The sequence below is a fragment of the Schistocerca serialis genome, chromosome 3 (assembly GCF_023864345.2).
Source record: "Schistocerca serialis cubense isolate TAMUIC-IGC-003099 chromosome 3, iqSchSeri2.2, whole genome shotgun sequence".
NCBI lineage: Eukaryota > Metazoa > Arthropoda > Insecta > Orthoptera > Acrididae > Schistocerca > Schistocerca serialis.
This window is the reverse complement of record NC_064640.1, coordinates 254,751,295-254,776,678: the sequence shown is the minus strand read 5'-3', so window position 1 is coordinate 254,776,678 and position 25,384 is coordinate 254,751,295. Positions and strand designations below refer to the sequence as shown.

The 25,384-nt window shown below is 38.6% G+C and overlaps 1 protein-coding gene across 1 annotated transcript in view; it reads left to right on the top strand.

Annotated features, from left to right (window-relative positions):
* LOC126470015 (E3 ubiquitin-protein ligase RNF170) overlaps positions 1–25,384 on the top strand; it is a 119,982-nt gene that overhangs the window by 42,000 nt on the left and 52,598 nt on the right. Inside the window, exons 3-4 of the mRNA XM_050097490.1 lie at positions 1,726–1,812; positions 20,491–20,567. Of these exons, the coding sequence (XP_049953447.1) occupies positions 1,726–1,812; positions 20,491–20,567 (164 nt within the window). The remainder of the gene's footprint in view (positions 1–1,725; positions 1,813–20,490; positions 20,568–25,384) is intronic.

The following is a 25,384-nucleotide window of genomic DNA, read 5'->3' as shown; positions in this document are numbered from 1 at the left end:
TGTAAACAGCATGTAGTCTAGATGCCTTTGTGAGAAGATTTATGACATCATCATCTTCCAGCAAAGAGCATTTAAGGAGCTCAGTTGTCCAGAAAATACAAAATCAAATCGACCTTCATGTGTTTGACAATTACTGAGACCAATTAAAGATGTAGCAGGTCTCAGAACACATGGGGTCTACAAGATACCTTGTGAGTGTCACCAATCTTATGTCACAGAAACAGTGTACTCTGTCAAATGATGCAGGAAGGACACGCATCTATGCTGCTCCAAAAAATCCGCTTTTGCTGAGCATGCTCTGGAAAATGGTCACCGGATCAAATTTGATGAAACCTCTGTCATGACTTGCACTAACAGCCTCTGGGATCGTGTAATTAAAGAAGTAATCAAAATAAAAATCACTGGTAACAATGTTAATAGAGATGACTTCTTGCGGCTCAGCACAGCTTAGGCTCCAATGATTGCAAGGTTGAAGCAAGCGCAAGAACATGAAGTCCATGTGTGCCTGTATATGGTGATGCCATGAGCACTAGTGGTGTCACAACTGTGAAGTAGAGTGTATACAAGCATACCAGCAGCCTGTCAGCAATTGTTCCACTTCATAATGACTAGGGAGTGCTTGGTTGAAAGTTTTTGCCATATTAGCCACTTGATGCAGCTGGAAACCTCAGAACATTTTAGTCAATGTTACCACTGTGAGACTCTAGTCTTGCAAATGAACACTGCATTTCTCTATGAATATGTAGCTATGTATTGATCTCTTTATTGGCGGCTTAGAGGTCGTCTTGCAAACCAATGGAAATGGTGACAAAAGCATGTTATGTTGAGTAGTACAAGATTTCAGTGCTGTGCGCCAGGCAATATCAACTGTGGAAACCATATAAAAATGTATTATTTCATATTTTTATTTATTTATTTTTGTCCCTTCCTATTCATGTCAGCAACTAAAATTTTGTGTATGGAGTTTTCCCAAAGTTGAATAACAATGAAACAGGCTTACACCCGACAATTCTGACCATTCACTTGCAAGTGGACAATGCTGTAACAGTGCAGAACTTGGATTCACATTATATCCTATACCTTCTGATTCAGAAATATCATTTGTCAGATATTGGTGAATGTCTATAGTGTCCTCTTGTGGTTTAACTGAGCTAGAGCTTTGTCTATGGTGATCTTCTCGTTATTAAGACATTAAACACTATCAGGAAAAAAAGTCTAATTCACACAGTCGTATCTTTGCACTTGTTGCCTCTATATTCCCAGGATCTGGTGCCTCACTTGGCCATGTTGATGTACTACCTTTGTATCTAATTTGGCATTTTATTATGGCAGAATTTCTCTCTGTTACATTCATTTATAGTTGTACTGGATCCCAAGACCTTGAAACCTGTTAGTTAATGTTCCACTGATCAATCTCATGGTAACTGTTATGATGTGGAACATGTCAAGTGCATAACAACTGCACACAAATTTTTTTTAAGCTTAAAATTTTTAGTACCTAACCCATTCCCTTAAATGCATGTATTATACCTATAGATTTATTTATTCCTGTTCAAGACAGGATGTCCTTATGTCCCAGCTCTCTTCTTCATCCATTACATCGTGCCCTTGCATATTTAATCAAGCCACAGTAAAGTTTTTTCCCAAGTAAAAGAGTAAATAAATAAATTAGTGTAACAATTAATAATCTTAAAATAAGACTAAGTAACTATTTCTTAATTTCAGATCGTCCACTTCCTGAGCACAGCTGCTGTATTTGTTTGGAACAACTTACTGTAGCAGTGGAGACAAACTGTGGACATCATTTTTGTGGTAAACTTACATGATGATATGGCGTTCTATATTTGTCCTATATTTTGTTGTTAAATTCTTTTATTACTGACCTCTGATTTTCTCTTATGTCTTTAGTAATTTATCTTACAAAGACTGGGCTAATACAGAGATGAATGACAGGCTTAGGAAAATAATTTTATGGAACAAATTAATCATAGAACACTTATTAAATGTGTGACGTTTTTATGTGCCAAACCAAGAGCTTAAAAGGGCGTGCTGATGTATTTGGTAAAATAAAAAAGTGAGGAACACTTTTCACAAAAAGAAACATCTGTGATTGAATTATATGAATTGATTGATAGGTTGGTGCCCACCACATAGAGGAGGCAATGGGCAGGCATATTTAAAAGTAGATTTTCACATATTAGTTTTACCTTTCAGACAAAGAAAACACACACACACACACACACACACACACACACACACACACACACACACACAAAATGTCAAATGGAAAGGAGTATGCATGTGGGCAGCAGGGTACTAGGCTTGTATGAGGCAGTAGTGGGATCAGGGAAAGAGATGGAGGAGGTGAGGGACACGGAGTAGCAAAAGTTAAGGCCAGGGGAGTTACAGGAGTGAAGGATAAATTGTGTGGAGAGTTACTTGTGTGATTCAGAAAAGCTGGTGTTGTTGAGAAAGATCCAGATTGCATCGGCTGTGAATAACCCTTTCATGGACAAAATTATTGAGCAATTTTTTCAATGAATGGAGAGCAGATAGTAGTCAACAGATAGATATAGTTATCATACAGAATATCAAATTTGCTCCAACTGTGAAAGTGAGGTCACACAACAAGGTGGGAAGTATTCTTTCCACTGCCCTTCCTTGGAGTTAAATGATAAAAACAACTTTTTCAATATATGTCATATTTATTTGATAAATTTACTTCTTTTGTTACAATGATTGTTCACAATTACTTGCCATGAAATTTTCCGAAACATGGTTCTATGCAAAGTGGTATTTGACAATATGTACAAACACAATGAGTGCGCTTTTCTGCAGCTTTGGTACTACAGTGACAGTACCTCCTGTAGGTTTCTCCTAAAATGAGTTGATGCTCCCCTACAGCCACATGATGAACATCTTCAGGTACTTCATCCCTTTTTGCCATAAAGACAGGTTTTTGTCCGCGCCATTTTCGGGATGAGAAGCCAGCGATCAATTGTTTGGGTGGATGGATCCTGTATGTGAGCTGATCATGCTGTCCACTTTCTCTTTTACTTATTTTCCACAGGATAAAACTGTTCACTGTAGCAATGTCCACCAGGAAATAAAATATTTTGTGCCACCATTTTACAGAACATCTGCCAATAGTATACCTTTTTCGTAACTGATCAAACTTATCGACACCACCCATTATTTTGTTGTATTCTGCCACAACCTCAGGACAAGAAATCTCTGTACTAATACCATCCTTGTTTTTCCTCTTCACTGTGGCTGTTTTTCTTGGGTCATGAATTGAGGACGGGAGAGTGACTTGGACGGTTATCCATCCATTTTACTGCAGAAATGGCTCCTTTTATTTCAAACTGGAATTCTCCTCATTCCAGTTTTACTTTTTCCTTCATAAATTTGGGTAAATCTTTCCTGTTGGTATTTACTGTTCCACATCCATACACACCCTTCTTCAAAAGTGTTGACATCAATTTCACGGTGGTGAAGAATCTGTGAAATGGAACTACATTATTTTTATTATGTATTTCCTTTGTTAGATTTACTACAGCCCCTTCACCCAGTGTCAAGTCACTATCTGCCTTACAGTTGCCTGTGTAAATATCAAAGTTCATTATATATCCAGTTAGTGAATCTGACAAGCACCATACTTTGTAACCTCATTTCACTGGCTTCATTGGCATATACTGTTTCATAGATGACCGTACTTTGAAAGGAATCATCGATTCATCCACTGAAATGAATGATTAGGGCTCATAATTATTTTTACAACTCTGCAAAAGCTTTTCAATCAGTGACCGTAATTTATGCATTTTATCATATTCTGGATGATTTCTTGGCTTTGCAGTTTCGTTGTTATTACACTGAACATTCTCTACAATCTTTTTAAATCTTTTACTTGTCATTACATTAGCAATTGTCTCTACTTTTAGTGTAGGGTCTGAACTCCAGAAGTTAGAGAGAGCAGGAAGTTGGTGAATTCCCACTAGAATAAGACATCCTATATAAGCTCTCATTTCTCGAGTAGTTGTGTCCACCCAGGTTTTTGATGGACATCTACTACCACGATTTTGTTTTGCATACAAGTTTGTTTCATTTACAATGAGAGTGAAAACATCGTCTTCAAGGAATTTACTTTTCTAAGTGAATCCTGATCATTGGCACTACAGAGAAATTTTGGTTTTCCTTCCATTCGTGTTTCAAAGTTGTTCTTCACATTGTCAAAGAAAGAACAGTTGCCATTCCATTCTTCTTCACTTTCACTGTCCAACGTATCACTACTGGCAACAGTCGGAAGCACAAATGATTCACTGTCATGTTCGTCACCATAAATGTCTTGTTCCACAGAAACATGCCTTGAATCACTGGTGACTGTGTTATCTAGAACATTCAGTTCATCTGCAGCATCTTCATCTCCTTCAGTTTCTGAATCACTTTCATCAGGTAATGAAAATATATTTTAAATTTCGTCAACATGTTTACGATTGCTGAGGTCTAGGGAATGAGACATCTGAAAGAAAAGCAATGCAAAGAAATAGAGAACTGAACAGTGTAAAAAAATACTATGACAGATTCACCAGAAGCAAGCACTTGGTTTGGTTTGGTAAACTTGACATTCCTTAGTAACATAATGATCTGTGCATTATTTCTGAAACCCACTAAGTCAAAAATGTCAAATAAATGTGGCAAAATATAGAAATATTCGTTCTAGAGGCATAAAACAATGGGCTACCAAATAGGTGGTGGGAAGGATACTTCTCACCAACAAAATCAAATACTACAAGTAAACTCCACAAGTAATGTAAGTAAAACACATTTTACAACAAACAGGGAACACCAAATAATAAGACACCATAGCAAAAATCAAAAGTATTTACATTATACTATAGCTTTGAAGAAAATCAACAAAATCTCGTGCGAACAGCACTGAAAGGCTCCTCTACAGAACGACACTCAGCCATACAATGCCTCTGTGTGAAGATACAGCAAAAATGGCGGGAACTTCCGATTGGAAGAAGTACCCTATACTGTGCACTAGGTGGCAGCACCATAAGAGGTGGGAACTGTGAATCCCACGGGCTAGGAGCGAGTTCATTTAGTGGGAAACATGTTTCCCACGGCTCACAAAGGGGATAAGCCATTGAAGTCAAGAACAACTTGTTGCATGACACATTCAGCCAGTCCTCCTCCTCCTCCTCCTCCTCCTCCTCCTTACCCCATGCCTGTTCTGCACTCCCACCACTGCCAACCCCAGCTGAGATTGCTGTTCAACCCAGTGCAACCACAGTGCCTGAAAATGGGGGGGGGGGGGGAGGGGGAGAGAGAGAGAGAGAGAGAGAGAGAGAGAGAGAGAGAGAGACTGACTGACTGACTGACTGACTTTACATGATGAATGATTTGGTCCAGTAGCTGAAAAAGATATCCAGTAGTTTACTTTTAAATGTGACTATCTGCTGTTCTACACCTCCACCCTGTGGTGAATAGCAGTCTGTCCTGTTCATATTGTTATTCCATTTCTGATTTCCCACTGTGAGTTTATTATCTTACTCTGTGTGGATTACATTGGGAATCTTTCACACTGCAACAAAATGCAAGCGATGTTTTTGTATCCCACTCTGACATATATTTTTAATTTGCCAGGAAGTTTCTGTGCGAATTATATACTGTGTTCATGATATGTGGCAAATTAAAAGTGTGTACTGAGCAGCATAACAGTCACAATGTTATTTCTGAATCTAATCTTCACAGAGTTCATTGCATTTGGTGCGGCAGTATTTGAATTTTTGTATTCCCCAGTTAAAAATAAAACAACTTATTAACAACTCAGCATAATCTTCTTTTATAACCTATATGCTTGAAATTGGAAGTTCTGTTAGCAGTGACCTTAAGTACATTTTAGAGCAGATTAACTGGTGATGGAGCCCAGTGTCCTATCCAGCATTGTATCTTGCAGCTTTTAGTACCCTTAAGGTAGCCACCATGATGGATTACTCTGTGGACAACAAATGTGGATGGGCTGTTCATCCTTCCATACTGCAAAAGATTGTGAGAGTCAGTATCTGCAACACTCTGAACAATATTTGAAAGCATTAGGAGTCTCACACAGACAAACTAATTGCTAAATGATAGCGTTGACTTGAGGGCTCTCCTAGCATATGACTGCCACTGCCTGGCATGTGAACTATCACTTCCTTGTTGTGTTGACCCCAGGCTTTGAGATTTAGAATCATTCAGTCTTGGCCTGAGACTGCTGTAGACGGTGAAGTATAGCACAGTTTGAGAATTGCTAAACTCTTTGGGCCCATCAGCCTAATGTACTGTAATTAGGTGTTGGAGACACTACTGGTACATTTTGAAGTTTCTGCGATATCAGTATACTGGTTCAGGTGCAAGAAAATTGTACCACCCACACTGCTACAAAAAGTTTGATTAATCTTTGGAACCTATGTGCTTCAACCAGTTTTTATGTAGTGGAAGTTTGTGGTTTAAATGCAGATCTAAAGACTTGCATAGTTTGCCCATCCCTTTTTCTCTTTACTATTATTATTATTATTTGAAACCTCTTTCTCAGTGGTCTTTTGACCACAGGAAATCACAGTGTACAGCCATCTGTCTAATGGAGGAAAGTTACAGGACAAGTTCACACAACTGTCTGATTAGTAGGGAGTGGCATCACATATTGCAAGTAAAGCAGGTGCATTGTGTGGGTGACAGTAACATAGGATGTTTGTTGATGCCTTATATTGTTAGCAAAGACATTATGTTCTTTTGTGCATCATAGTAGCCTTTTAGGGTCTACACTATCTTTAGCAACTGATTGTTACCAATTAGAGTGGTGAACAAGTGTTGTGTTCGTAGCACACATCAGTAATTATGACAAGAACAGGAAAGTTCACATTTTGAAATTCCCAGTCTATGAATATTACGTAAGAAGTGGGTTTCTGAGACTTTGGGTTTCTGTGACCAGGAGGTATAACTTGTTCCTGGCGAGTATTCTGTGGTAACTAGATTGCTTTTTAATGTAAATATTTGGCAGTTAAAAGTTTTATTCACAGTAAAAGTTGCAGCAGACAAAGCACAATATATTTTTGTTAATTTCATAGGTTTGCTATTTGCATTTTTTTAAAAAAAAATATACTATGGGAAATTTGTGCAGTAGGTTGGAAAAGTAAGCAAGCAACAACTCGGAAAATTTGCCCTCCTCACAAACGTCGTACCTGCCCTTCGTATCTCTCCAATTCCTGATTATATATGGACAGTAATAAGTTTTTGATAGAATTCTCTAACATTCACTAATAGAATCGAGGAAATTTTTCTTAATAACTACTGGAAAATGGCAAAATTCAGAGATTATTAAACAGAAAACTGTTGTTGAAGTGCATAGTATAAACAGATAAATGAATACTTAGTAGTTTCGCTGCCTGCTACAAGAAATCAGCACCTTTGTTTGGTTGCATTTGTGCCTCCTTAGCTCATAATTTTGTATGAACTTCAAGCATGCTGGATTAGCTGTGGGGCAGCTACTTCTGTTAATCAGTAGAAAGAAAAACCAGTCCAAAGTTGCAAATTTTACTTTTTTACTCACTCAATGACCAGTTTTGGGCCAAGGCCCATTTTCAGATCATCGTAACATAGTCAAAAATGGCACTTTCAAAGATGTGCCATTTTTGACTATGTTAAGATGATTTAAAAATGGGTCTCAGCCCAGAACTAGCCACTGAGTGAATAAAAAAGTAAAATTTGGAACTTTGGACTGGTTTTTTGTTTTAGTCATAATTTTTTGTTGCAGGAGGGGGAGTGTCCTTGAGTGGTTTGTCTCTGTAGTCATAGACTTATTTGCCCTGAAATATATTCAGTGTATTTGAAATGATTTTATGCTATTGATGTTCATGCGTGGTAGTTTTCCAGAAGAGTGAGATGTCTGCTGTTACTACCTCTGATTATATCCATGTATGTTTCTTGTTGATGAGTAATTTATTTGTGTAAGAGTCTCACTAGTGTCCAATGGGTGGCTTTGTATTTAAATGACATTGTGTGTTCTTTGTATATATGTCAACAGTTCGACTGGCCATTGCATCTCTTGTATTTCTAATAGCTTAGTTGGTAGAACCTTAATTGTGTTTTGGTGGATGTTTCTGTACCAAATTGCTGGTTTTGTAAGCTGTGTTAGTACCTTATATTCTCACTACATATCCTACTTTGTCTGTGCATTGTTATCATATGTTATAGAGAATATTGTATATGGTTTCATTTTTCCTGTTCTAGTTCTGCCTGTCGTATGGTGTCTGTGTGAAGGTGCAATTCTTCTGATTTTTGCTTTTGTGGGTGACCTTTTGATACTCCAGTTTCTCTCTTTTTTTTCCCATTAATACTTGGGGACATATAGGTAGGCTTCCTACTTGTGTATGGTGATAATTATGTATGATAGTGCCAATATTGAAGATGATAAAGGAACACTCTGCAGTTGGTTCAGTTGGCTGCATATTCTCAAGCTGTCTTTCAATAACTGATCTCATACAGATGTATGATATTTGCTCTCAACAAACATTTGTAATGGTATTGCTGGGTGTGGGCTGACTGTTTTCCACGTGACTTAAAAGCTGAACAGCAGTCTTTGCTATTTTGTCATTATTTAGGATAGTGTGAATAGTGTTAGCAAATGGTTGACCATGTGGCATTTGCTAGCTATTGATCTGATAAGAATATCGCGTATTTAGTTTTCTCAAATGTCATGATTTAGGTTTGTCTTGTATTGTTCTTCCTGTTTGTATTTGTCTCTCTCTTCAGCCAGCCTACACCTTTGTTTTGTGTTTCTATGAAAGTGGAATTGTCACATTGTTTGCCTGTCTCTCTTGGTGTCATGAGAGTTGTAGTTGGACCCCGTGATGGACCAGAATTATGCTCTTCACTCATTTCAAAGTGAGAAAACAAAATAATGAGTTGTGTACAATGCAAAGCAAAGTGAGGTGCAAAAAGCATTTGGTAGCAGCTACCATGCAATTGCTTGGTGAGGTTGGTAACTTAGTAAACGAGCTGGTTCAGGCCTGACCATTACTGGATGTTGTGCAACCATAGTTCAAAACACCCTACACGTGCAACTTTATAGTGTCTGGCATTTTGTACAATACCAACTTTAGCTAGCAGAAAAACACACACATTTCTCTGTGCTAAGATATTAAGTCCCATGGCTGAGTCCTACATTGTCAAACGCTACATCTATCTTATAAAGCCCTTTCAGACACCCACTGTTTGCTGTGGGGCTGGAGCGTAACTTCAGAATGCACTGATATACCACTGTGTTTGAGCATTGATACACTATTTATATTGCAAGTACGTTATTATGCACATTCTCTTTCCAAATTGGGCTCCAGCAGATGAAGTGCAGTATCAGTAACTGAAAATTGGTTACTTTTTCAATATTTAAATGTAGAAAATAACTCAGTTTCAAACCATCTCTGATAAAATAATTCATCTGGATACAATTTGCATTGAAATAAAGGTTATTACATGTATTCACAGTTTCAGATTTTGATGCAGAATTTGCATTTATCGCAAGTGCGAATTTTGCAGGTTATGTACTTGTTCAAAAGTTTTTAGTTGAATTTTCACAGTAATTCAGAAGTACGAGATTTAATTTTTGTAATTTTGGTTACTCTGATAGTGTTGTGTAAAACATTATCATGATAAAATGAAATTGGCACAAAGAAAACTTTGCTATAATGATGGTCAGTATTTTACATAGGATGCAATATATTTGAAAAAAGAAAAAAATTTGAAAAAAGAAAAAAATTGTCTTGAACTTTAACTTAATGGTAAAAAATGTATTTCTCAATAAGTTCATTATATTAGCTGGATCTCATATTGAAATTTAGTGTCTGGTATTTGTGATTTGCCAAGAAGTCTCAGTGTATTGTCTTCACTGAAGACTAAATTATTGTTTTGGTATAAGCTCAAGATGCGTGCTATCATACCACACATGTAAGGCCTTGTTTGCTATGTGGCATTGGAGAAGTTGAATAGTGCATGTGTTGTGTCTCCAGTGGTGACTGGAACAATATTACTTGTGTTCACTATCTAATCTTTCACATGCAGTGAAGAATCAATGTAACTGTTGACCGTGTGCACATTGCTGCTTTATGAGAAGAAAGGTTGTCAGTATGGGAAGTTGCTCACCAAACTGGCCTACATTTCAGTGTCAATTAAACAGAGTAGGATCCTCTGACCTATTTCCCAGCCTAACACTTGACATTTCAACAGTGGGATACTTTCAAGATGGTAATGCATGAGCACACAGTGCCTTCTTTCACAAGGCAGTAATTGACAGAACAAAATGATCTTTTGTATATGCTGACATGAACACAATGGAGCAGGCTTGAGGTCAGATGAACTTGCAGTTTCTCACCATATTAACCATCCTACACACTGGATGATCCCAAGGATGGAACAGGTTTGAGCAGCAACATCTCTACCACTTGTGGGGAGAACACCGAGGAGGATCAAAGTGTGTTACAGTGCATGAGGTGGACCAACATAGTATTGAATGTTACTCAGTAACAGATTTTGATTTAAGAGATGAGCAAAGGTGCTCACCTTCAGGCAGACTGCCAGTATTTTGGTTATTTTTCTATTCTTATTTCATAGTTTTCTTTTATTTTTGCAGATATGCATGTGGTGCAAAACTTTTTTTGAGCAATAAATTTTATTACAGAAGAACAGGAAAGAAACTTCTGTGTTGGCTTTATTGTAAAGCAAGAAAATTGAAAAACAATGGAACCTATATTGAAAGAATGAAAGACAGATTAGCAAGACTTGTTTTAAGGTAAATGTAAGATATTCCACAGTAATCATTCAAATCTATGGACCAACATGCACACATTCTGATGAGGATTCAGAAGTATCATAGAGCTGTAGAAACTAATAAATGGCAGCATATCCAACTGCAAGATAATGTGCAATTTTAATGCAAAGTAGGTAGAAAAGTAAACAAAAAATCTTTAGTGGTTATCTTTTGGTATGACAACACAAATGGCAGATGAGAGCAGTATGATTCAATCTTCTACTGGGGAGGGAAGGAGGAGGGGGAAATAGGAAGTTAAGTTGACAAGCACCAAATAGAATTGACCATATTTTATCAAATAACAAATTAGTTGTACTAAATGTGACAGTCCTTAACTACTTTAGAATTTCGATTGGTCACAGACAAGTAAAATTGACAGTAAAACAGTATGCAAAACAAGACAGTTACAAACTCTTCAAGTAGCAAATCAGAAATATAGATTATGCAAATTTATTTAGGAGGAGATTTAACGAACTCTCGAGTAGGCACACCATTTTGACAATATAAGCGGACATGCCATTTTTCTTAACAGAAGTGGGTCTGTGTTATACTTGATACACATGTAAAGAATGGCTGTCTTTATATTACCAAGGTAAACATCTCAGTTTAAAGTTTGATTAAACAGTAATAAAATAAACTTACGTTGTGTGAGCTAAATCATTGTTCAATTAAACAATAATGAAGTCAACTTTCATTATACCACTCTGTTGCTGTGTAAAAGTGTTACCCCACAGTAATAAACTACTTGAAGCATCAAACAAAGCAGTTGCATCAGATCCCTGCCAACTGCTTATTTGATTGCTAATTATCTTCTAGATAGCTGACTCATTGTTCCCCCCCCCCCTCCCCCCTCACAAATCGTAAACCCTTTTTCCTCACATAGTTCACTGTTTATTTTATATTGTTGCTGTTCACGTGGGTATGTAAAAACACAACTTATCACTGTATTAGCTGAAGTAATAATTAAGGAATAGGTATGGGCTAGCAGTTGCAAAAAATAGTGGAATGGTACAAAACAATGTTGTTTGTAGTTGGTGCATTTTGTACATAGCCATACTTGCTTGAGGGTTAAGCAACCAACTTGGCAGCAGAAAGTATGGAACTGTACATAATGGACAGTTATATAAAAAGACACTTGTGCAGACAGTATCAAATTTTGCAAGAATGAAAGAGGCAAAAGAAAAATCTCAAAAGAACTATGTAACTATAAAAGAGCAGGTAAGAGTGCCAAACAATTGATGATATAAAGCTGGTGGAATATGCTGAACTAAATACAATACTCAGGAGCGATTTCAAGGAGATGAAAGGAAGTAAGTAGAAATTTGAGAGAAACAGTTGGAAAGGATAAGTGTACAAACAGAACAAAACTGAAAATTATGTTGGGAGGGCATCACATTTCATCAGTTAAGATGGCAGTTAAAGATTTTCAACCCTTCTGTGATGGTCTCCCATGAGTAAAACAAGCCTATTGTGTCTGCAGGTTAATAGGAGGACCCAATTATAAGTTTATAGCCTACTGAGCCTTCCCCCCACAGAGCATGCAGCTTCGATTTCTGGGTACCCCTTTTGACATATTCTTAGATTCACCTCAAAAATTTCACTGCTGTTAATTTCAGTTTTTATCCAAATTCCTGTACTTAATAGTATGTTGACTCCTGTTTTTATAAGGAGTACTTGAAACTCTACTTTCTTGTGACTGCTTCAGCGGTTGGCTAGGATTTTATGCCTCTTGTGATCATGCCAATCTCAACAAACTCACAAGTCTGAATGCAAACATCTTGTATTGTACTACTAACAATTTTATTGTTAGTTTCATCAGAAGTAATCTGTAATTTGTCATCTATAATTTGCTAAATCAGAAATGCTCTTAAAATGGCTTTGAAGTGCATTTACAGAGTAATCAATTTTCTTATGCAGGAGACCAAAGTACTCTTCATCTTCCCTCACTTCAGTTTGTACCCCAGATGCAGGTCACTTTCCTTTGAGTAAAAACGTTTTGCAGCTTTACAGTACTTGTCTTTGTCTGTTTCTACTAAGTACGTTAGACCTAGCAATTTACTGTGTTTGTGTGGTCAGCTAGAAATGACTGGTATCTCAGGCCTCTGTAAGGATGGCATTGTGAAATCCAACCCTATTGTCTTTGCTTACCATCTGGGGATACAATTTGCATTAGCATCAAGTGTTTGACAACTAATCCACCTTCCTTCTCCTCATAAGGCTAGGAAAATGTGTCACCCTGTGTTCCTACACACAATGTTTGGAACCGTATAACACCCCTTTCTCTGAGTGGGAACTCCTCAGTGCTCTTACAATTTATTGAAATGCAGCTCTGGGTCCTTATAGAATACAAAATTAAATGTCACACCATCTGTCTATAAAATGCAGGCACATCAACCTTAACTGAATCTGGCTAGAGGTAATGGAGGGAAAGTATGGTTCAAATGGCTCTGAGCACTATGGGACTTAACTGCTGTGGTCATCAGTCCCCTAGAACTTAGAACTACTTAAACCTAACTAACCTAAGGACATCACACACATCCATGCCCGAGGCAGGATTCGAACCTGCAACCGTAGCGGCCACGCGGTTCTGGACTGTAGCTCCTTTAACCGCACGGCCACTCCGGCCGGCAGGGAAAGTATGATAACCCCAGTTTTGAGATAGGGAAGACCCCATATGGAGCAGATATAATCTGCTGTACCAATGTCCTTTGCAAATGATTTGCGTGTTTGGCAAGGCAACATCTGTGCTGGGCCCTGGAAACAGGGATCACTTGTCTGACTCACAGTGTGGGTTTCAGGACAGCTGATCAGGAGCAATCAGCTGCTCTGCCTGGAGTCTATCAGATTGGCTTTTACCTGTCATCAGCATCTCATTGCTGTCTTCTTTGACCTGTGTAAAGTCTATGATACCATATGGAACCACCACATCCTCACCACCTTATATGAGTAGGGTTTTTGTGGATCATTCATGGTTTCCATCCAACATTTTTTCTCCCAGTGATCCTTCAAAATTCAAATCGGTAATTACTACAGTGCTTCCCACATAAAAGAAAATGGTGTTGCACAATGCTCTCTGCTGAGTCTGATCCTCTTCCTAATAGTGTTCAGTGGATTTGCAGGGACAGTGGGATGTATAGTCTCACCATCCTCATGCAATAATGACTTTTGCATCTACTATAGTTCTTCCAACAGAGGGACGACAGTAGGTTGCTGTAAGGAAGGCAAAATATTGATTATGTTTTTTCCGTTACCAAAACTTGCGCCACGTGTGTCTGCAGATGTAAAACTGTTCATTCACACTCAGAACTTTACCTACATAATAAGCTACTTAATGTGGTCAAGGCATATTGCTTCTTAGGACTCATTTTTGATGTTAAGTTGGTTATCCCTTATACAACAGCTTAAGTGGACACACCAGTTTTAACTAAACATCCTATTCTGTCTCAGTAACTCTTCCTTGGGTGTGGACCATTCCATCATTTTTGCAACTCTACAAAGCTCTCATTTTATCATATACGGATTATGGAAGGCTGTCCTATGGATTAGCAGCACCATTGGTCTTGAGTCTCATAGACCCGATCCACCATTGTGGGATCAGGCTTGCAACTGGTGACTACCAGACGAGCCCTGTAGACCACCACATGATAGAGGCAGAGATTTGCCCCTTATGGATCAGGAACCACTAATTACTCCTCAGCTATGACATACATAGTCTTAGCCATGCAGAAAATCCTAACCAATACCTGTTGTTTCCTGATAGGGGTGTAAGACTTCCAGAAAAGCAGCCTTGGTCAAAAAATTCCATTATTGTACTGGTAAAGAGTCCATCAGTTCCAACTTTTGCTTACATCCTCTCAATCCTATCACTACATCACACTTGAAACACCCCCAATTGTGCATCCCTTACCTGCAAATTTGTCTAAATCTTTCTCTTAATCGAAAGGATGTGATAGACCCTTCGGTTGTTCACCAGTTCTTCCTTTTGGTACTCGGTGAGTACTGTATATGCAAGTGCTTCAAGAATTGGAGGCTTGACAGGCTATACCTTGCGATGCCACTACCCAAATTTACTGTATTATTATTAGACCATGCGGCATCGGACTTCCGGAAAGCGGCTCTTGCGTGTAATAGGTTTGAATAGACACCCTATGGTGATCCAACTACTACATGGAATTTTTGGAATAAATAATGATAATGGTGCGTAACCAACTTATTTTTACGTCTATATTTGATTATTAGTAGCAGTGATAATCTCTTTGAAGTAACTGAACGGGGAGCACTTACTTCTGTATGTTTGATATTGCCCAGCAGGAGGACATTATTCATTTAAAACACTACCACAGCCTGAAATCGTTTCACAATACATAAACACACATGATAAACACTTGAACTTGTTTTAGGTTAATGTAAACTACACAAATTATAATTACTGAATTTAATGTTATTGAGCTTGCATTGTGCTGAAGGCACAATGTGTATTGTGGTGGCAGCAATTTCCTTGAACGCTTAATTAAAGAACAATATAGATCTGCTTGCCAATATAGTTACTGAAAACACTAATTGAGAATTACGTTGCTCGGATGGAACTGAGTAATTTTTGACTATGGCAATGTACTGAAGAGCCACCACATCGAGCTGGATAGTAATTAAGGTGGCACAGTACCTGGCATCTTCCATCCATTGCATGAAGCAGCATCTGCTGGCGATTTCGGCGTTAATTCTGACTATTTTCTCTTGTAATATAGCTACGCCGATACTCACGCACCATAACTTTTCACTGATGTTGTAGCACATAGAAATCACTGGATATGGGATAATAATGAGCTGTTTCCTTTAAATAATTGATTACACTCGGGGAATGCAATTTAAACCACAAAATTATTATTGCCTCCAACCTTTACACACTGTAGAGAACTTGGTTTGACTATTACACAAAATATAAATGTGCTGGTACTGGCGTCGGTATAACAACCACTGTTCGTAATAATACTCTTGTAAGATAACTTCTAGTTCGTTGCTACCGAAGTGAGCTCACCCATGGACCTCATCAGTTATTGAGATCACAATACGCCATTGGATGCAGCTACTGGTCCCTTCACACCTCGCCGTTGGCACAAGCAACTCGTCGCAATTAACGCAGCTTTGCACCGTGCAGTGCCATGTACCCCAGAGCGGGAAACCGTACTATTTTGCCACTCACAGTCCATCTCCATCGAAATACTGCATCTTACAAGCCTTAGTGTCCATTTAGCTTGCAGCCATACGATAAACGAAGTCCATATCTGTTTTCAGCTCACTTCTAAATGGTCTGTTAGCAACGTTACCATAGCACACACTGGCAGTCACTTTTACGCCACCTAACACTTGTTCTGCCTCAGAGCTAAGCCAACTTGCTTCTACCACCAATATTACGCGCCAACCTGTACACTGTTATCATTCTCGGAGATTCCCCGCACACCTAAACATTATTTTACATTACGCCAAGTTCTGTATTTACAATTAAACATACCATAGCATTACAATATTCAATTACAGTCATTTTCATATATTAAAGTAATATTACATTTATATTTTTACTACACATAACAATATTATTTAGTTTAATTCTTTTGTTATTTCGCTGTCAGAGTGTAGCACAAGCCAGACACTGTCTCCCACATAGCGTTCTTTAATTTAGCTGCCACCAGGTAGAAGCACTTCCGCTTTGCCTTCGATTCTGGCCCACAGATGGGATAAGCGTCCATTTTCCCTACCGTTGTGCCTTGACTATGCCTAGCCTTCACTGAATGGCATGTTGTCACATTACAACCTTCACATGCCTTAGAACCAGCAAGCAACCCTCCCTGCCTAATTAATGCGGTGCTTTTGTGGCTGAATTGGTGGCAATTGTGTATGTTTCGGTTCAACTGCACCCAATTACGTGAGTCTTTCCTTACCTACAGTGACTACTTGAGCAACATAAATGGTATAACCCTCTGTTGGCCCTGGCTTCCACTGATAACACAAGTACAAGCTATCTTTTTAGACTTCCATGACAGTGGGAAGACAGTAGTATTCCTTTGGCCCCCAGTCATGTTGGGATCTTGGGGAATACACTTGTGACCTGGCTCGTCAATGCTGCTACCAGGAAGGGTGCTCTGGAAATAAAAGTGCCAGGATCTGGCGTGCAGACAATATTATATCACTGACTCTTAGTAGTATGGAACAGTGAATGGGGTGTTTCAGCCACAACCAAATAAATTACAGACTGTCAAAGTGTATATGAGTGTGTGGCAGTCTTTTGTTTGTTCATCTTGTCATGAATCCACAATCCTCTGCCACCTCCATGTTGGTTACACCAGTCTGACCCATGGATACATCCTGTAACAAATTGGCCCATCCATTGCAGTTGAAGGTCGATCCCTGACAGTCACTCATACACGGCTGGAGTGCCCCATCTTAGCTGCTGCAGACTGAGCTTCACGGTTGGCTAAGACACTCCCTGAAGTCCTAGCTGATAATGTCCAGGCAGAAAATCAGGTTTCAAATTTTATCCGTTGCAGTGGATAGCATACTTTTATCTGAAACATGCATTGTTATGGTCCTGCCAGCTGCCAGATGGGGAAGAGGGTCACCTACTACTGCATTTTTAGCCCCAGGGATCTCAGGCTGCTTGCCCAGATGGAAGGCTGATTCAACACCTGACATTCCAAGTTCGTTTTAATATTGCCATGAGTCATAATTTCTTTTTTTAAATGTTTTAATGCTCCTCTTATTAGGTAGCTGTCCTGTTGACTCTTAATGTGGTACAGTGACCATGGGAGCCTAGTCGGGTGGGATGCATCTCGCACTGTGTGATAAGCTGTTGAGAGCCTTGAATTGCTCCCAGCAGACATATATTCTACACTATTATCTTTTACCCCCTGACTCATTTAATAATTCATTCTTAGTGCCTCTTGTGTCTGTCCTATAACAGTCGTTGATCCACACCCCCTCTCCTGTTTGCTTGTGGTTTAAAACTCAATGGCCTTCCCTCATCTCCCATGTTTCTAACATACTCATTATGGAGGGACTGATGATCATAACAGTTTGGTCTCTTAAAACACTATATTCTATCCATCCATCCTGAAGAAATTCTAGTCATAAGTACGCTGCCAGCGACACCGAAGTTAGTGCCCAGTTACTCATTGATGACACTGAAAGTGAAATTGGAGGTAGCAAAGTGAAAGCAGAAATGCCGAACTCAGTTTTCCAGTGTCTCTTCACTAAGCAACATACAGAAGTATTGCCCCAGATTATTTCCTGCACTACTGCAAAGATGAGTGGCAGTTATTAGTATCAATTATGTTAAGATATAGCTAAAAATGATAAATTTAAACAAGGCTCCTGGGCCCAGTCTAATCCCTGTCAGATTCAGTACTGAATTTACAGCTGTGTTATGTCCCATTTTTAACCATAATATACTCGTAGTGTGTAAACAGAAAACTGTGCCCAGTGATTGGAAGAAAGCACAGGTCACATCCACCAATAGGAAGGGTAGCAGAGTAGCAGAAGTGATCTGAAAAATGAGTCTCCAACGTCTTTGACATCCATCACTTGTAGATTACTTAAACATATTTGGAGCTCAAATGTAATGAGATATCTCAAACAGAATGATGTCTTCTATATGAAGATACTGCTCATGTAATGTCCACTTTTCTCAGCGACATCCTGAAAGCTGTGAGTCAAGGCAATCAGATGGACGCAGTATTACTCCAATGCTTATTAATGTATGTCTTGGCAGGGCAGACATAGCGTGTTATCTTCGATAGAGTGTCATCAACAGAAGTAGAAATAACTTCAACACAGGGAAGTGTTTTGGACAATGTTTGTTCAGACACTATTGATAATAACCTTATAACCTTTACAGATAATGCAGTTACCCATAATGAAATACAATCTGAAAAAAGCTGCACAAATATCCAGTTAAATCTTGATATTATTTCATAGTAGTACAAAGTTTTTAAATTTGATTTAAATTGTCAGAAATTTGTGTTCTTTACAAGATGCAAAAGCAATATCAATGAGTTGCAATTGAAATCAGTCAACTCATACAAATACCTGGGCTAACAGATCTTACGTATGATGGAGTAAGCACATAGGCTAAGTCACAGGTAAATCAAGTGGCAAACTTCAGTTCGTTGTCAGGATACTGTGGAAATGCAGTTAATTTACAAAGCAGATAGATTACAAATCACTTTGTGTCCTATCTTACAATATAACGTAAGTGTGTGGAAACCATACTAAGTAAGTCTAACAGGGAATCTTAAACAATATGAAGAATGGTGGCACAAAGCATACGGATTTATTAGACCAATGGGGGAGAGTCACTGAAACACTGAGAAACCTGAACTGTCAAATGCTGGAAGATAATAGCAATTATTGTATGAAAGCCTGCTTGCAAAGTTTCAAGAATATGTAGTATTACATGAACAATCGAGAGAGATTCTTCAGTTTCCTACATATTACTCCCTGAGGGATTGTGAAGATAAGGTTAGACTTACTAGAGCATACACAGAGGTATTTAAGCTATCATTATTGTCACATTGCATACATAATTGGAATGGGGAAACAACCCAAACATGTGGCACGATTCTAAGTATGCTCTGCCCGGCACTTCACAGTGGCATGCAGAGTGGGGATGTAGATATAGATGGTAAAATGGTCAGACCCTGACAAGGAATGTGGCTAAGGTTTTTAATACCTGAGTGCCTCTCTGAAATGCTAAGGTGAGTTGTGTCCCTCCAGCACATCCTCCATTCTCACAATCCCTCCAGCCTAACCCTGCAATAGTCTCCTTCCTGAGTGACGCCATTACCACTCCCTTCTCATTTCTTGTCCCTCATCTCACTTCTTTGCCATATACTTTTTATCTTCAGTTATTTTCCACCCCATTGCTCTTCTGGCATGACATCTGCCTACGTAGTTTTGGTATTGTTGCAAGGGGTAACCGTATTATACCACTGAGTCTGTCATCCATCTCCCCCCTGAAATAGTTTTACTTAGCACATTCCCTGGTTGTTTCATAAGGATTGCTTTTAGTTTGTATCTATACATTCTTGCATGTCAAATGCAGCTTTCAGAACACTTTCTGCTCAGCATGTCATTTTGCTGCAGTTTATTTTGTAGAAAATATCAAATTGACCTGCAGAAAGTTATAGATTTTGGTGACTTATTTGCAGATCAGCTACCAGAAGAAAAGACGAGATTGGAATTTAATGTCCTTAATTTTGGTCAGTAGAGGGGGAGGGGATTTGGAGGGGGGGGGGGGGGAGGTTGCTAGGTAATTTGATTTGAACAATAGTGGGAAACAGAATCAACCAGTTGTTGCTTAGAGATGACATTTTGTCCTAGATATGTAACCATTTTCTAATTTTTTCAGTTCATCCAAAGTGTTGCTGATTTTTATAATTACTGCTTTCTTGCTTTCTCTGTTTCAAATTTGCAACATGCTATTAGATAATGGAATTTCATAAGCCATTGACCTCATATGTATTTACATCTGTATGTTATTACTTTTTATGCTTAATTATGGTTTAGAGTTTGAGGATGAAGTAGTAGATGATTTTTATCTCTGTCACATTAGTGTATTACTGAAATATAACCTGCCATGTGATTAATTTCAGGGCACTGTCTGCTGCAAACTTTTCGCCATAGGCCTCTAATAGAAGTAATCAAGCCATGTCCATTGTGTAGAGCAAATGTAAGTAAATGTGATTTTTGGTAAGATATAGTTAAAGACTAGAGATTTCCAAGACCCATCAGCATGTAGCAGTAGGCAAAATGTAGTGTTTGTGAAGGACATCTCTCTCTCTCTCTCTCTCTCTCTCTCTCTCTGTGTGTGTGTGTGTGTGTGTGTGTGTGTGTGTGTGTGTGTGATGAAAAAGTGACAAATGTTACCAGTTAGAATGGCGTTACAGAGCCGACACAGTCAATAAAACTTAATGACCATACACACTGCCAAATTCAAAGAAAAAAAAACCCTTAAGACTTTTTCCCATTTCAGTATTCCCTATTGCTTCATTGCATTCCCCCCATTTTCTCACATGAATCAAAAATGTCTGATCAGAATGAAACATCTCATTATTATTCAGATTATCTGTAGTTACAAAAGTAACTTTTTGTATGCCTTAAGTAAGCAATTACCACTGAATGTTACAACATAGCATTTGCAACCACCATGTATGTTACACTGCTGTTACGCCAGTCATTAGAGGAGGATTGTTAGACATTATGACTTTAATTTATGTATTTCACATATTACAGTTCACTGCCTGTGTTTGCTCACCTTAAGTTTGACAGTTGGGTGGCCAAAGCTGCGGTTAATAAGTAGCACTGGTCCTTTAATAATATGAACTTTTTGCATACTTCAGGGGTCATTATTTTTGCATTATTACATTTGTAGAACATTGATATTACAGAGTTTGTGGTTCTAGGCTTTGATTGTGAGATACATAGAAACCTGTATCAAACCACCAAGCTTGAAAGTGAGATATGTTCTGAGGAAGTGAATTCATTTATAGACAAAAAACTTTATCATTGTGTAACCTCTGGGCCACTTTTTACACCCTATTGGCTTGGGCTTACTCAGGCATTTGAGGCTATATTTCAGAGTTTGAATTACCTAGCTGCTTGTGATGTTATTGTATATGTAAACTCTGAAGATGTGAGAATTCCCAGTGTCTGGATAGATTGTCAGTGAATATACAGTCTACCAGTACCAGATAGTTAGACCTGAGGAGGTTATCTTAAAAATGTAATGACTGAATTTAAAGATCTGTTTCCTCTCTATCTTTCTCACTATTAAAGAAGAAAGTAAAAGTTTTCAGTGAATGTGATATTTTTGTATTCATAAGGGACTTTGAAGGGCTTTTCAAAATGTAAAATAAGTGATGTTTAACAGAATAGTGCATTTTTTATTGACAACCACTGGACTGTGGGTGGTAATATGCATGTTTAGGCACACAACAGTGTTTTTGGTGCTCCCACTGGAGTATGGAGCCATGTGCAAGCAGACTGTCTCAGATGCTCATTCAAGTGACTCAAAGGAGGGATGTCATATTTAGTACTTTTGATTCTTTGCAACCTACTGCAATTCACCTCCAGCCAGTGTTGGTAAGTCAAATATGATCATAGAAAACTACTGAACAACCAAGTGTCCCCCCCCCCCCCCCAAGTGTAAAACAATCAGCACAAAGTATGTTAAAATCATCATAATTATCTGAAATTCTAATTCTATTAATGATAGAATTAAAAGTATGTTCGAAGTTCATTCGTTCATTAGTATAGAGATCTATTTTTGTTAGTGTATCCCTGTATCTCTTACTTCATTTGTTAAAACAAAAGGGGGGAGGGGGGAGTGTTTCAGTACACTGTGCTGTTTTATTGACCAATGCTGACAACAGATGTTGATATCTAGCTTGCTTCCCTCACTACTCTTCATTTCAGTAAAAAGGTTAGGGAAAGTATAAAGAGTTGTAAAGAGACATTAAAGCTTCTAGTGTGGCTAAAACATAATGTGCCAATAGAGGTGGCACTTTCAGCCAACAAGCACACCTGTGCTTAATGACTAAAATTCATGCACAAGTGATAATTCGTATAATGAGTAAATGTGAAGGTAGTGTAATTGCATGGTAAGTTTTCTGTACCATTTCACATGTTGCTACAGCCGTTATTGTGCACAGAATAGTTGTTACAGTATCTGCCTACAGCTAGGTGAATGTAGCCTTAGTCTACTTGCCATCACAAGAACTTGTCATTAGTAACACTCTTTACGACATATCAGAGAACTGCCTAACATTTCCTTCTCTTGGCTAATCATAATAGGCATAATGTTCCATTGGGCATTTTATGTGAATATGAATTAATTCAGGATCTGATGCCCTTTTAATAAAAATGGTGAAACATTTCAGGACTGCGGTGAGGTTATTATCCAACACTGACATACTGTTCTTCTATTGCAAGCATTGTTTCTGTGAGAAATCTCTGTAAGTCTATGAGTAGCTCTGCATACGTATGAATCCTGATGTACATGGGGAGCTATAGAACTGTATCCTCAATGGAATCAGTGGGATAATGTGTGGCTAAGTAGCTAAGTTTCATAACAGTCTTGGCAGGTGAATATTGCCACTCAAAAGTGAGCATCATCAAGTACCCTCAGGATAACAGCAAATAATCTGTAACAGTTTGGGCAAGAGTGGTTGCCAGATACACAACTGAACTGGGCAAAAAAGATTCTTGTAAGAGTTCAAAGTCTTGACCAGTTGAGCCATTATATTCAGAACTGTATGGAAAGCCATCATGTGTGTTACAATCCACATGGAAGGTCATTGATGGCTTTTACTCTGAGGAATGTCTCATGAATGTGAAACTATTGCCTGGACTGAGTCTGGCATGGAAAGGACATATCCTGCAACCCACTGATTTAGCCAAGCTTCAACATACTAGTCAGGGGCCACTTGAAAGAAGCTCCTGTGAAAGTATTTAGGCCACTATGCTTCCATTGTAGAAAAACTTAGGTCAATGGTCATTACTTGGGATCCATTCCATGCCAGGTGGACTCATAAGACTATTCGAAAATGAGTAAATTTTATTAATACATGTTGGGCCAGTAGCCTAATTGTTTCTGAGGAATCGAAAAATTGTTGAATTCAATCCATTACAAATATACTAGACCCAGGCACCAGTATCTAGTGCATTCATAATCTTGTGGGCAACAAAACAAGTGGGGTTTCATAAGATTGTTGTTTTCAGAATATGTGTTGATTCCTAAAAAGATGATGTTTGTGTTCTGGGTAGGTTTTAATACCAAGCTACAAAAGCCTGCTATAGATTGACACCAGCTTGTTTGTCAACTAACTATTTTGGCAATGCTTTTGTCATAGTGAAGTTCTCTTTGGTTTTGGAGCAACTTTCTAGCACACCTTTTGGAACTTTGGCGAACCTTTCCCATCCGTCACAACTTTGGTTGACACATACTTGTCTAAGATGTATTGTACAATATTATTGAACTTCGCCCATTTATACTCAAGATTTTCTGTCTCAGAGTTGGAGATTGGTGTTATATGCTCAGGTAATCTAAAATATGTTTCTTGTTTCACTTTCTAAGGAGAAATATCTTCCTATATCCTCCTACATTTCTTAACATTCTTATTGATACCTGTCATCAATGATGCAATTACATCCTTATGATTACAGATTCCCTGCTCTATGTTAAGTGAACTGAATGGTATAGACCTGTTTGTAATTAGATTATTCCAGGCATTACCCTTGCGAGTCAGTTCTTGACTAGCTACTCAAGTTCATTTAAGGTGTTTAGAACAAAACCACCCAATCTCTGTTCCTACCACTTCTAGTCATTTGCAGCTTCCAGTCAATAACCAGTAAGCTGCAATATTACCCCTAAAATATAACATGATCAGGTAACTTACACACAATCTTCTCCAAGTTTTCTCTTAAATGCTCTGCCGCTGTGGCCCTAGAGGCAGGAAGTCTATAAAAGCACCCAGTTACCACTCACAGTGCACCTTTAATGCTCATTTTCACCAAACTTACTTTACGTCATTTTATTTCTGGCTATAAACATGCATCCACTACTGATGTCTGGTGTTTCGTTGCTGTAGACACTCCTAGCAGAATTCAAAATTTCGTTGGTATTCAGTTCTGATTTCAGGTAATTTTATTTTCTTATGGTGGTGTGCATGTAAGAATCAGACAGTGTGATGCATACTGTGCAAAGAGAGATGAAAAATACTTTCCATTGTCACCAGTGTGGTCTCTGTCCCACTCCTCATCCTCTAGCCGTTGCCTACCCTGATAACTGGCAACCCCAGGGTGAGCAATATACTGGGCTGCTGTTTCTACTTCTAACTCTCACTGGTATAATTTATATGGAAAATCATAGCTGTCACTTTTTAGTGTAAGACTTTTGTTTGCTTTATGCCATGCATAATGGACACTATAGTGGCTAAGTAACCTCGCCATACCTAAACTAACACAAAAGTCAATGCTAAATATTCTATGTGCATGCCAAAGTGTGTGGTGCTGGCAGACACGGTAGAATGATGCTAATGGCTGGAACGTCATGTGGTACAGTGCAGCTTGCCACTGCGCATCACCCCACCAACTACCTTCTTATGTGCGCACCACTATAGTACTATGTTAGTGTTATTACCTTTATAAATGAGTTTCGTTCTGGGTGCTTTCTGTTCATGGTGCTGCATTTAACTGGTGCTACATGAACATTTTCTTTCTCTAATCGGGAATTACTAATGCTAACCTCTATAGTTAATAGGGCTGATATTTGCCCCTCTCCATAGCCCGTATGTGTAGAGCATTCTGAGCCTCCCCTCTCCTCCTCCCTCCCTTCCTAAGATTTAAGCCCTCCACCCAGCTCCGAACCAGGAGACTACAATCAGTTCTGAGAATCCACTCTTTCCACCCCTCCCCAAGGGCCTCACAACTCTTTTGTGAGTGTGAATAAGTGTGTGGTGAGTATGGGGTCCCAAATCGTTGTAGTAC